The sequence below is a fragment of the Monodon monoceros genome, unplaced genomic scaffold, assembly GCF_005190385.1.
Source record: "Monodon monoceros isolate NGI ecotype Baffin Bay Population unplaced genomic scaffold, NGI_Narwhal_1 Super_Scaffold_18, whole genome shotgun sequence".
NCBI classification, from domain to species: Eukaryota; Metazoa; Chordata; class Mammalia; order Artiodactyla; family Monodontidae; genus Monodon; species Monodon monoceros.
In genome coordinates this window covers 104,871,273-104,885,163 of record NW_021703774.1, presented here as the reverse complement: position 1 = coordinate 104,885,163, position 13,891 = coordinate 104,871,273, and the positions used below count along the sequence as shown (strand labels likewise).

The 13,891-nt window shown below is 37.0% G+C and overlaps 1 protein-coding gene across 1 annotated transcript in view; it reads left to right on the top strand.

Annotated features, from left to right (window-relative positions):
• HS2ST1 (heparan sulfate 2-O-sulfotransferase 1) overlaps positions 1-10,888 on the top strand; it is a 191,496-nt gene extending 180,608 nt beyond the window's left edge. Inside the window, exons 5-7 of the mRNA XM_029228464.1 lie at positions 5,423-5,520; positions 7,713-7,870; positions 9,115-10,888. Of these exons, the coding sequence (XP_029084297.1) occupies positions 5,423-5,520; positions 7,713-7,870; positions 9,115-9,341 (483 nt within the window). The 3' untranslated portion in view covers positions 9,342-10,888. The remainder of the gene's footprint in view (positions 1-5,422; positions 5,521-7,712; positions 7,871-9,114) is intronic.
• Positions 10,889-13,891: the final 3,003 nt, after the last annotated feature.

Genomic DNA, 13,891 nt, shown 5'->3' with positions numbered 1-13,891 from the left:
AAAGTATGAAAAAAATTTTAAAAAAGATAGAAAAAGGAGAATTTCTGTTTTACATTAAGATCTAGCACAATCATGTATGTTCGCCAATTTTTGATTATTTGTATTTGTTTTTTTTTTCTTTACATCTTCCTTGCTATGGCCTGTCTTTGGGTTGTTTCTTTTAAGTTGATAGGAGTGAAACACCTTTGCCAAATGATAAGAAGGAACTACAAAGGAGGCAAAACCCAAACTATTTTTCCACTTTTATATTATCTAATAAAATGTTTGGTAGGTGAATTAGGGTAGATGCTTCTGAAACAAAGAAATTAAAATGCTTAGGTAGATTTTTTCTGTCATACATAAAAGCCTAAAGGTGAGGGGCCCAGGATTTTAGAGCAGCTTTGCTGCACATAGTCATTCAGGGAGCTGGGTTCCTGCCATATTGTTACTCTGCTATCCTTCAGGGGCTTGCCCTTATGTGCTCGGTTTAATTTGGGTCACCACAACATCTGCCTTCCAGCTCATGGGAAGGAGGGAAGTTAGAGACCCCCAATTTCCTTTTAACCAAGTGACCCAGAACTTGCTCACATCACTTCTGCCCCCAGTCTCCTGGCAAGAACTTAGTCATATGGCCATACCTAACTGCAAGAGAGGCTAAACTCTATGACTGTGGAAGAAGGGAAGAACGGATTTTGGTGGTAACTCTTATACTGCCAGAGTAGGCTAGCAGATTTTAAACTACTGGCCAAAAATAAACTTGATGATTATCTACAGATTTTGTTTGAAATACTAAAATACTTTTAGTATTTTAGAACACAGGAAGAAGGAGTTGGCTAACTAGAGAACTTGGGTCAAAATAGCCATCCTGCATGCTCATTCATTAACCAGTTTTAATTCCAGTAGTGGATATTTAAATTTCCAAAATTTTCCATATAGTGACTCTATGGAAACTTTTAATACTGCAGCCTCTTTCACTGTCCTATTTTCTTATTGGATTGGCCAAAAATTTCCTTTGGTTTTTAAGTAAAAATATTAGACACATTTTTCATTTTCACTGAGAACTTTATTGAACAACGTATTCACCATTTTGTTCCACTACCTTCTGCCATTTTTCAGGCAACTTCATAATTCCATCTTCCCAAAACTTTTTAAAGAACCGTTCTAGGTGCCTTTTACAGTCTTCCAGGGAATTGAACTTTTTTGCATTAAGAGAATTTTGTAAAGACCGGAATAAATGGGAATCCAAAGGTGCAATGTGTGGTGAATACGGCGGATGAATCAGAACTTCCCAGCCAAGCTGTAACAGTTTTTTGCCTGGTCATCAAAGAAACATGTGGCCTTGCGGTATTCTGATGGAAGATTATGTGTCTTCTGTTGACTAATTCCAGACGCTTTTCGTCGAGCGCTGCTTTCAGTTGGTCTAATTGGGAGCAGTACTTGTTGGAATTAATTGTTTGGTGTTCCGAAAGGAGCTCATAATAAAGGACTCCCTTCCATCGCACCATATACACATCACCTTCTTTGGATGAAGACCGGCCTTTGGTGAGGTTGGTGGTGGTTCATTTCACTTGCCCCACGAACTCTTCCGTTCCATATTATTGTACAGTATTCACTTTTCATCGCCCACCACAATTTGTTTTAAAAACAGAACATTTTTGTTACGTTTAAGTACCGAATAGCATGAGGAAATATAGTCAAGAAGGTTTTTTTCGCTTAACTTATGTGGAACCCTCACATCAAAGCGATTCACATAACCAAGCTGGTGCAAATGATTTTCAGCGCTTGATTTGGATATTTTGAGTATGTCGGCTATCTCCCACGTGGTATAACCTTGATTGTTCTCAATTAATGTCTCGATTTGATCACTATCAACTTCAACTGGTCTACCTGATCGTGGAGCACTGTCCAGCGAGAAATCTCCAGCATGAAACTTCGCGAACCACTTTGGACACATTCGATCAGTCACAGCACCTTCTCCATACACTGCACAAATCTTTTTTTGCGTTTCAGTTGCGTTTTTACCTTTCTTGAAATAATAAAGCATAATATGCCGAAAATGTTGCTTTTTTCTTCCATCTTCAATATTAAAATGACTACACAAAAAAATCACCAATTTTGATGTCTTTTAAAAATGCACGCTGATATGACAGCTGTCACAATACAGTTTAACAAAATTGTTTCGAATGAAGTTAAAGACAACTAAGCACTACTCGAGCCATCTTACGGAAAAAAACGAACAAACCTTTCGGCCAACCCAACACATTTAAGCAAAATCTTTTTAATGTCTTTGAATCTTACACGCACACATACACACACACAGCGGTGGTACAGTTTATGAGTTCACTCACAATCACCTTAGTAATTCGTTTCTTTTTCATCTGATACTCTATTCAGATGAAGGTATAATGGAGCCGAGCAGCTCTTCTGAACTTCAGAAGCACTGTACTGTTATTTAGGGTTTGTTTGAAACAAATCATAAATTTGCTTGAAACAAATTAGGCGTGAAATCAGAAACCTTCTGATATATCACCACGGGGTTTATTGGAACCTGAGATACGGTAGATATAGATACATAGGTTGTTTTCTTTTTATGAGCTGCAAGGTGGCATAAATGATAGTAAAACCACTGTTTAAAAAGTGACTTAGACCAGCAAATCTAAATCAGACCATCTAGTAAATTTCAGACATACTGTAATGGCCACTGAAATGGGGTTGATTGAGTGTTAAGTGTAAACTGAGATGTTTTCACTTAAAAAAATAGATAGATTGATATGGATGTGTGTGTGTGTGTGTGTGTGTATATATATTGGGGGGTGGGGGAGAAATCCTAAGAGAATTTGACAGAACTCTAAGGAACTGTCAAAATGCTTCATGAAAAAATTTTACTGCCCCTGTCTTCATCTCAACTAGCATTGTACCTTTAATGCTCATGCAAAATCTCCAAAGTGCAGTCTTTCCAGCCATTTACAAATATTGCTTATGCAAACATTTGGTATAACAGTGTATTGTATGCTATGGAGGACACAATGATTGTGCAAACAGTTGGTATAGCAAGATATTGTATGCTGTGGAGGACACAAATGCATACTATACTGCATGATCCCTCCAATAAGTGTTTTCTATAGTTCAGGAGAGAACATAATACAACTTTTTTTCCAAAGTACATGGAGCAAGTTCTTTAAATAAAGATGTATATATAAATAACATACTTGGATCCTAAGAGCTGGCTATTACAAGGCAGTATTTAATTCATTTATATGAGTTAAAAAAAAATGAGTGACTTTAGGCCAGAGTAGTCATTGGAAAGATAGTCTTCATGTAAACTAGATTGGTGGAGGGAAGCACTTTCAGAGGAAGAAAATGTTGTCAGCAAAATATATGGATTTGCAGGTACATATGACATGCTTGAGAAACTGTAAAACAGGTTAATCTGGCAAAGATGGAAGTTATACATGGAGATAAGGCTAGACTTGCACACTGATATGACAGCTGTCAGATTATGAAGGTCAGATTATGAAGCATTCTTTAAAGCCATGATAAAGAGTTTGTATTTCTCTTTTTAAAAAGATATTGGAAGCCATTGAAGTTTTCTGAGTAGAGGATGTTAGAAGTGACTACTTAGACTAATCTGGTAGTCTAAGAGCAGATTGAAGGATGGGAGGGAAGGGAGCCCAATTAGGAAGTGATTGTAAGAATGGAGACATGACATGGTAAGATCCTGATGGAAGATTGGGAAAAAAAAAAAAGATGCATTGGAAGGACATTACCTCAAGGATGTTAAGTGAGGGAGAGGAAAAATAAAGAAATGTGCTGAGATCTTGAGTCTGAATTACAAGGGGCAATGTCATCCTATTGCCAGAAATATTGAATATGAGGTAATACTGGAAATTCAAATCTAAAGGCATACTAGGTATCAGAAGATAGGTAAGAGGTGATGGATCTGGGGGTACAAATTTGGAAGTCTTTTGCCTAGAAATTATAAATGAAGCCAAGGAAGTGTGAATAAGCTAAGGAAGGGAGTGGGTAAAGAGAAGACAGCTGAGTTTCCATACTTGGTAGAAGGACCAAAACATGGTGATATTACATTCAGAAAGGTACAGAGAACCAACAAAAAGCCAAAAAGGGGAGTGTTCAAAGAAGTAGACAACACTGTGGATGTCAAGGAGAACAAGAACCAACAGAACATTGTATTTGACTCTTAGGGAGGAGAGGTGGGGAGAGAAAGACAGACGTAGACACATCCCATTTATTGAGTGCCTACAGTGAACCACTCTTTGTGGTAGATTCTTTTAGATCCATGATTTTATTTCTTCCTCAAAGTAAGATTATGTCCTCCTTTTTCATATGAGGAAATTAACACAGAATTTAAGTTTTTCTGGGTTCAAGATTCAAACCCAAGTCATAAATCTTTTTCCTATATCATGGTGAAGGTCATCTGTAAAAGAAATGGGCAAATCAATTGTGGGCTGCAGTTTGCTGTTGCCTCTTAAATGTTGCCAGAATAAAGATAATTATTCCACTATACCTCTAGCCATAGTCAGATCTAAGGGTTTGGGGTCCTATTCTTACTAGATTTTTGGTTGAAAGGGACCTTTGAATTTATCTAATTTTGTAGATTAGAAAGTGAGGTTTGGAGGCCATAAAGACTTATTCAAGATAGGGTCACACCTGGTTCTAGAAACTCAGGAGTCTGGACTCTGTATGCGTTCTCTTTCTACTTTTACATACCCTCTCTTCTCAGAAATAACAGGTGGTATTTATAGATGTCTACTCCAACAGCCTGAGCTCTTAAGTTTGTTCTCTGGCATCTTAATATCATTTCAAATACATAACGCCTACTGTAAAAATGCCTGTGACAGACAGTAAGTACTAAAGAAAGTGAAGTTGATTTAATTTTAGATCCATAACCTGTGAGTCTCCTGCCCTTTTAATTAATTTAGTCAGATGCATTTGGAGAGGAGGGCATGCAAGTCATAAGTATCCAGGGTCACTTTTGCTTTGTACAATGATTTTTTTGTTTGTTTTAATGAGAGAAGGGGAAAAGACTTAAGTGTAGTCCTACTTTATATTCTTTTCAAATAATTGTTTCACAAAGAGTATCTTTAACCTTGTTTTTATTTAATTTACTTCGGTAAGGGGATAGAAAATATAAATACATAAATTCAACATAAACCGATACTTAATTTCAAGGATAAGTTGTTATCTGGGGGATGTTCCATTCATATAGTAAAAGAATTCTTATAAACACTGGTATAAAACAACGATGTGAGAACAACCCATGTTTGACTTTGCTCAGTATCTCAAGTATGTTTTTGTAACCTATCACTTTAATTCACTACTCGTCCCATCCACTGCCATTTATTTAATAACTTACCACATTAAGATACTTGGTAGGTGAGGCTCGGGTTTATGGCTCACATGTGCTGCTTTGTCTTTTTTCCAGACCTTTGATGAATGTGTAGCTGAGGGCGGCTCAGACTGTGCTCCAGAGAAGCTCTGGCTTCAAATCCCATTCTTCTGTGGCCACAGCTCGGAATGCTGGTAGGGAGATAAAGCTAGCTTCAATCAGTAATCTATTTATTATCTCTATAATCTGTATTTCACAAGGGTGAGTGTGTTAGTCAAGGACTAGGTGTAAGGAAGTTCATGAAAGACCAGACCAAAAATAACATGTAATTAAGTAATACCTAGTTTTTAGTTACCTTTAAGTGCATTAAAAAGATTCTTCATGTAAAACATGCTTGCAATGATTTCTCAGATGCTGGTTTTTAATTTTTTTTTGTTTTTGGGGTTATGTGTCTTGCTATGTTCTAGCAGTGGTCTTAATTAGAGGTCAGGGGTCCTTTCATAAACCTCATTTTCTCCTAAGCTTATTGTTTGAGCCACCCATTTTAGATCAAGAAGAGGCTTAGTGGGTAAATTATTCACCTGGATTTACTGTTAAACTGATTTGACTTTGAGAGAAGCCAAGGTAAAATAAAGATATTTTATCTTTAATAGAGTTTATTTCCTCAGAATGTGCTGAGTTTTCAGTTTAAAAAAATAATGGTACGTATTTGTTCTAATCAATCATTTTAATAGGAAAAGTAGAAAAAAACAGGAACACATTCAAAGTTAGTAGCTTCCTTAAAACCATGAGCGATATAAGGAATGCCTTCTGTTCTTTCCATCATTATTTGAGATATAGTATTAGATTACTGAGAACCTTAAGGCCCTACTCAGTAGATTGTATCAACGCATAATACAATTGACCCTTTGAACAGCACAGGTTTGAACTTCGTGGGTCCACTGAAATGCAGATGTTTTTAAATAAAGATGTATTACAGTACTACATGATCCATGGTTGGCTGAATCCTCGGATGTGGAGCTGGGGATATGGCGGGCTGACTGTAAAGTTATATGCAGATTTTCAAGTGGGGAATGGGGGATCGGGTCTGGTTGGCACCCCTAAACGCTCGTGTTGTTCAAAGGTCAACTGTAATAATGTAAGAATTGGAAGCTTAGAAAGAATGTCTTCTCAATTTTTAATCATTTCCTTACAACAGGGATCAGTAGATTACAACCCAGACACCAAATCTGGCCCATCACCTGTTTTTATAAATAGTTTTATTGGAAGACAACCACATCTATTTATTTACTTAGTGTCTGTAGCTGTTTTCACACTGCAAGAGCAGGGTTAAGTAACCAAGTGACCGAGACCATATGACCTGCAGACCCATCTCCGGCTTTACTCTCTGGCTCTTTAGAGGAAAGGTTGCCACCCCTACCTTAGAGCAATAGAGAGTATATCTCTCCATTGGGCATTACTGAGGAGATTTTAATCACACTTCTTCAGTATGTCTCCTCGATTCATAGAACTGGGAGGCACCTGAGAAATCAACTCGTTTGCTTCCCCAGCTTCCCACCACCCACACCAGCTTTTTAATGGCTGAGAAAACAAGCTCAGAAAGGCAAAGTCGTCAGCTCAATATCACACTGCTTAAAGGCAGAGCTTGGCATTAGGGTTAGGGAATGTCAGTGCTAAAAAGAACCCAAAGGCATAGTTTACTTAGGGCCAAACCTCTATTCACAGCCATTAGCTAAAAACGTGAAAAATAAAAAGATTCTTAGCAGAGCCATTTCTTATCCTATTTCTGTTTTTAAGAAATATCAGAAAAACCTAAACTCATAAATTAAATGAAGATAATCGCTACACAAAATTGCTTAGACCTTCCTAGAGAGCTCTTAAAATGAACGAAGTTTAGAGTACAGTTGACCCTGGAACAAGGCGGGGGTTAATCCCGGTATAATTTATAGTTGGTCCTTTGTATTCACGGTTCCTTCGATCTGCAGATTCAACCAACCATGGTCCATGTAGTGCTGTAGTATCTACTATTGAAAGATATTTGTGCAGGTCAAACCCATGTTGTTCAAGGGACAACTGTAGTTAACAAAAATTAAATGCACTCATACTAAATCAGATGGGAGGATATGTATACACATTTCTTAACTGTTCAGATTAAGTGCCCTCTACTAAAATCTGAGTTAGCCCTGCGTAGTTGAGCAGAAACTGGGGGCAGAGGCAAAGGAAATTAGAAACAGGTGTGCCTCCCAAAGGACGTTAATAAAAGGGCATTAAGGCTTTGGATGGACATGTGTTTATCTGTTTTTTCCATAATATACAGTGTCAAAAGCATCAAAAGTATTTAGCAGATTTCACAACCAATTTTTTTATTCCTTTTTTTTGGTTTTAGGAATGTAGGAAGCAGGTGGGCTATGGATCAAGCCAAATATAACCTAGTTAATGAGTACTTTCTGGTGGGAGTTACTGAAGAGCTTGAAGATTTTATCATGTTATTGGAGGCAGCTTTGCCCCGGTTCTTCAGGGGTGCTACAGAGCTCTATCGTACAGGTATATAAGGATGGGTTTCTTTTTCAAGCTGTCCTTAACTTTGTTTGCCACTTGCAAAATATGTGTGATTTGAAGTTTGTTGAATAAAACTCCAGAAAGGCAGGTACATTGTCTGTTTCTACTCACCATTTTCAATACAAAAACAGTACATGGCACACAGATGGTATTCATTAAATGTTTGTTTAATGAATAAACATGCACGAGATTATAATTAAAAGGCATTGTAGGTATAGTGGAAAGATACAAACTACAGGGCCAGCCTTAGAAATGTGTGATATTCAGTAATGCCAGCCATACATTCCACCCTTTAGACATGTCTAGTGCTATTTAGGTAGGGGTAGGATGGAGAGACTGAGTCACATTGGTAATGATCCTGTGCTATGTCACAGTGCTCCTAAAAGAATGCTTCAGCAGCTGTGACAGTATTACATATTTGAAAGTGACCGTGCTGGTCCAATCTAATTCTGATTTTTTTTTTTTCTGTTCTTTGGTAAGATACAATCAGAGGAACTCTTTTCCTGGAGTGTGCATGTGCCCTAGCTTTTAACACATAGATATAGAGAATAGTTTATGAGAAATCAGCACTAAGTTTGAAAATAGGTATTTTATCATGTCTTTAAAAACGAACTAGTCAGAGCACCAAGCATTTGAGAATACAGCATGTAAGGTGACAGCCTACACTTTACCAAGTGGCCATTCTTACTTTTTTTTAAAATAAATTTATTTATTTTTGGCTGCATTGGGTGTTCGTTGCTGTGCGCGGGCTTTCTCTAGTTGCAGCGAGCGGTGGCTGCTCTTCGTTGTGGTGCGCGGGCTTCTCATTGCAGTGGCTTCTCTTGTTGCGGAGCACGGGCTCTAGATGCGCGGGCTTCAGTAATTGTGGAGCATGGGCTTAGTTGCTCTGCAGCATGTGGGACCTTTCCGGACCAGGGCTCAAACCCGTGTCCCCTCCATTGGCAGGCGGATTCCCAACCGCTGCGCCACCAGGGAAGTCCACGATTCTTACTTTTATTATTTGACATCTCATTAAGTCTTTAACAAGGGTAAGGATTTGCATTACAAAGGAATAAATCACAATTCTAGTATGATTAGGGCACTGTTTTTGCCTGAATGATATTAAGACAAAACAATTATGCTCTTCCATGTGTCATACTAACTTAAACCATCTCTTCAAATAAACAGGCATTGATCTTTTGTGTGTTCTCAGAATTTATTTACCTTTTCTCTTTTTCCTTTGTAAGTAGGAAAGAAATCTCATCTTAGGAAAACCACAGAGAAGAAACTCCCTACTAAACAAACCATTGCAAAACTACAGCAATCTGACATTTGGAAAATGGAGAATGAGTTCTATGAGTTTGCACTAGAGCAGTTCCAATTCATCAGAGCCCATGCTGTACGAGAAAAAGATGGAGACCTCTACATCCTTGCACAGAACTTTTTCTATGAAAAGATTTACCCTAAATCGAACTGAGTACAAGGTGTGGCAGTTAGATTCTTGAACTACAACTTTGACCCTGTCTTCACCTTAGTTCTCAGCTCCACAACTTGGATTGCTGATGGGTGTGTAAGATAATTTGTATTGAACTGAGTTAGGATACAGAGAGTGACGTCAAGGAAGTAGATTCTGGCTGACATGTCAGTGGTCTAGGAAGTTTAAGTTTCAGCCTTTTTTTTTTTTTTCTGGTTAAATTTTGGTGGGAGTTACAACCTGCCTGAACAAAACCTACACATCACCTAAAATAAACACATAGCAGGTCTAATTGAAGGCTAAATAATGAAATACAATTTCAGAAAAAGTTCTGATACTCTGTTTTTGATAAAGCATTTTTTTCAACTAACCATGAATGAAGATGAATCCATTTGCTACTTCCACCTTCACCTGGAGGTTTGGGTTATACACCTCTACTGGATAGTGTTATTAACTGTTTGGCGATGTGTACTTTGTTTCTGTGAATCACGTCCCATGAAATTTACTGAAATGTTTGATCACGTTTGCTAAGACTGTATCTGCTGTAGTTGGAACTGCCCATATTTATGTAGGTCATTTTAATTTTCTTAAAAAAAGTGATGATTAGTGTTAAAAATCAATTTAAACCGTTATTAATACTGTAAAAAGAATCAAAGCAGTATTTCTCATTCCTGTCTCCCCAGTATCTAAGATTGGGGAAACACTTCAAAGAATGTTGACATTGCCTGAAGTTTTGGTTAAGGCTTCCACACATTAATATCAAAAAAGTAAGTTTAGTATTTGTTTCTCCATGGGTTATTTGTAAAGGTGTAAACTGAGGTATTGGTGAGTCCATATTATAACTCCATTTAGTGAGCTGTGGTATGGGTAGGATTTTCCTACTTCTTCTGTACTTTTACTTGTAGACTATTTTTACTAAGGTGCTTTATAATGTGTTTTAAAGCATTGCATTTACAAAAAAAATGGAAAAGGCTGTAAATACTGCATATTTTATGTATTTGGACCAAAAGATTATAAGTAATTAGACAAAAAGTGGTTTTGCACCAATTTTATTATGTCAAGTAAAACCATCAGACCTACTGTTCTTGTATTTTTCATTTAACTTTACTGTTAAGACATCACTGCAGTGAACTTCAATAACCTTTCAATTTTGATACACAGTACATTATTCATAATTGGGGGCAGTAGTTATAGTGGAAAGAGTACTGGATGAGGAGTCAGAAAACTTGATTTCTTGTCCTGGCTCTGCCACTTACCAGCTGTGTGATCTTGGGCAAGTCACTTAATCGCTCTCTGCCTCAGTTTCCTTATCCTGCAGTGAGGATGATAATACCTGTCCTACCTACCTCACAGGGGTGTTGTGAGGATTAAATGAGATGGCATGTGAAAGCACTTTGAAACTGTAAGGCGCTATATAAACGTAAGGTATTATGGAAACATCTTTAACATATAGTTTCATACCATTCATTTTTTAACAAAGAAGAAGGGTCCACCTGTAAGCTGGTTGAAAAAACAGTTAATCTCCTGATATAAATTTGTGTTTAATAAATCTCTTCTCGGTGTTTTATCTTCCCTGTTTCAACAACTATTGAAATATTGAAACACCTGTGAACTCTTACAGTTTCCTGAGCAGCTGCTTGAGTTCAGGAGGTTCCCTGTTTGAAAAAAGATTTCCTTAGCTGACTCAGGGCAAGGGAAAATTTGCTCTTCAAATTTGGAAGATTTTTCTGTTTTTATTTTACATTACCGTTCAGAAAGTGTAGCTATTTTATACCTCTGGTTTTTAAGGTATACTTTGCAGAGTTTGATCTCCCTGTGCATTCTTTACCTTCTTCCACTTCTTAGAGTAGCAGAGATAAAGAATTTTAGAAACATTTTCTAAAAGGATAATCTTTAATAGGTTTAGTTTAAATAAATATCCCCGAACAAGGCCTCACCAAACTATGTAAGCATTTTAGTCAGGTGGCTTTAAAGGTTATTAATTGCATAGAAGGAGGAGGGAGCGCTACTTATCAAAAGACATTTATAGACAAATTTAAAGAAAAGCTGAAGGAAGTTGACAGAAAGAGTCATTGTAGCACCCTTTCCCCCCAATAATAGGACAATATTAAGGGAATATCAACAGGCATACTTTTCTTACTTGGCTCTCTTTTTGGTGTATTTAATACCTTTTATAGGTATTTGTTGAGAATATATACAAATGATTTCCTTGCCCAAAGTAAAGCACCACCTCAGGATGGGGCATCTGACATTTGTCTGCTAAGGAACCCTAGTATGCAGGTTATTCTTGGAGTCCAGCTAAAATCCTCTTGAGGTGCATCAACTCCTTTAGGTAACTAGAGTAGCACATAGTGCACTAGATCTGGGGTCAGTGAACTTTTCCTATAAAGGTTCAGAGAGTAAATACTATTTTAGGCTTTGCACACCATTGGTCTCCATCACAACTACTCAACTCTGCCATACTAGTACAAAAGCAGTCATAGACAACACATAAATGAATGAGCATGGCTGTGTCCCAATAAAACTTTATTACTGAAACAGGTGACATGCCAGATATGGACCATGGGTTGTACTTTACAAACCCCTGTAACAGATTATTATTTATGGAGAAATCACTTTTGAATCTGTACTCTAGTGGCCTAAAAGAGTTTATATACTTCCAAAAACTAACTTCTATCCAAAGAATAGCTTTGTGATTCAGGCAGTCTCTCCCACGGTTTCATAAACTTTTACGACTTCGATTGTTTCCAGGTGGGCGTGTTTTCTTTCCCGGTTTAACAGTTCAGAATAGGGGCATTTATGCTATCATCTTTTAGGGTGGGTTAAAAGTATCCTTCCTGGAGACTGAGGAAGGGTTAGATTTAATTCCATGTGGTCCAGTACAGTCCTAGGAATATGACAAGTGCAGAGTCCTTATAATACCTAACTTTATAATCAAATAAATAGAACCACTGAGACGATAATGTATTTTTTAAAAGTGGCAAATGTGGTTTTCTTTTTTCAGCCTTTGTGCTTTTTCAGTATTTTGAACATAGGGAAAAATTTTTTTTTATAATACAAAAGCAAATTAACCACTTTGAATTTTAAAAGATAATGTTATATGTGTATGTGTACATATATATATCTATATATGTTTATTTCCTAAAAGAGGAAAAAGTACCTTTTTGTTCAACTTGTATCAACTCCTATTTTCTAATTGCTGTGAAATGGCAACTGTTGATAAATTATTGTGACTGTTTTAAAATGTAATGGGGAGGATATATTTTGATTTTACCCAACTTTAATCTGTAAAGTATCACTTAAATATATCTGATAGCAACACTTAAAATATTGCATGGGGATTACTTTTCTATCATCCATACGCATTTGTGCAACTTTGAACATATTGGGTGATTCTGAATTCCTGATGATTGGATTTAAATTACTGAAAATCAGAGAAAAACTTACTGACTTTTAAGCTTTGCATTTTATTTTTTATTCTTAAAATTCAATTAATGCCTATAATTTGAAGTCCACTGTTGCTCTTTCTCAATATTATGTCCTATCAGAGATTCCTAAAATTGTTTGTGCCATCAGTGATTTACAAACAGTATTTTGATATTGCAGATTATTTGCTCATTGTATTTGCATAGTTAGAAAGAAGATAGTTTGTAGACAATGATTCTCTTTTTCTAATAAAATGAAATAAAAATTCTAAAAGCTCTAAAGAATTTAACTAAAGGCTGGTTCCCAAATGCATAGCTGGTATTTTAATTTACATTCAAATTCTACATAGAGAACATCTGTGTAAACCATCTCTGGGTTTTCCCATTGATCATTCTCAAACACACCTACGGTCCTAGAATCCTTTATTATGAGAAGCACCCGGTATTGTAACCTTTTATGAAGTTTGTCTTTAAGAGGCCCAGGTGCTTCTACTTCATGAGTTGGAAATTTGACTCTTCATAAATTAGTGCTATTTGCTTTGAGAGGAAGCAAGGCAATTGCTGTTAAATTTTTGCATCCATTTATGCTATGCAAAGCTGCTGGATGATGCCAACTAAACTGCTGCTCAGGCAGCCTTTTGAGGGAAAAAGCAACCCTGTTTCAGATGCACTGCCAATTCAGCTCCTCTGGAGTGGAGCTTGCTTTCTGATTTCCTGGAGTGGGAATTTTAAAGAATGAAATGGGCGATCAGTTAGATTTATTCTACAGTTTAAGTTCATGCAGCTTTGTGACCTTTCCAGTACTATTTATAAAGGGACCCTGATGGTGATGATCTCTTTAAAACACATCACTGGTAAGCCTATGGTTTAGACACACTGGTGCTGTCTTATTTTTCAGACAGCTTCTTCAGCTTTCTATTGAGAGTCAGGTGTATGAGCATCCCTAAAGCAGTGTCAAATGTAATTTTGACAAACATGGATTGTATATTTTGACTTTTATTTTATAAGTACACAGACAGCTGAAGAGTGCCTTTTTTCCTCACAATCCATGTTGGAAGATGCTCACTCCTTTCTCTGTCTCTGCTTTCTCTTCTCTCCCCTTCCCCTGTTCAGTTGATTCATTTATGC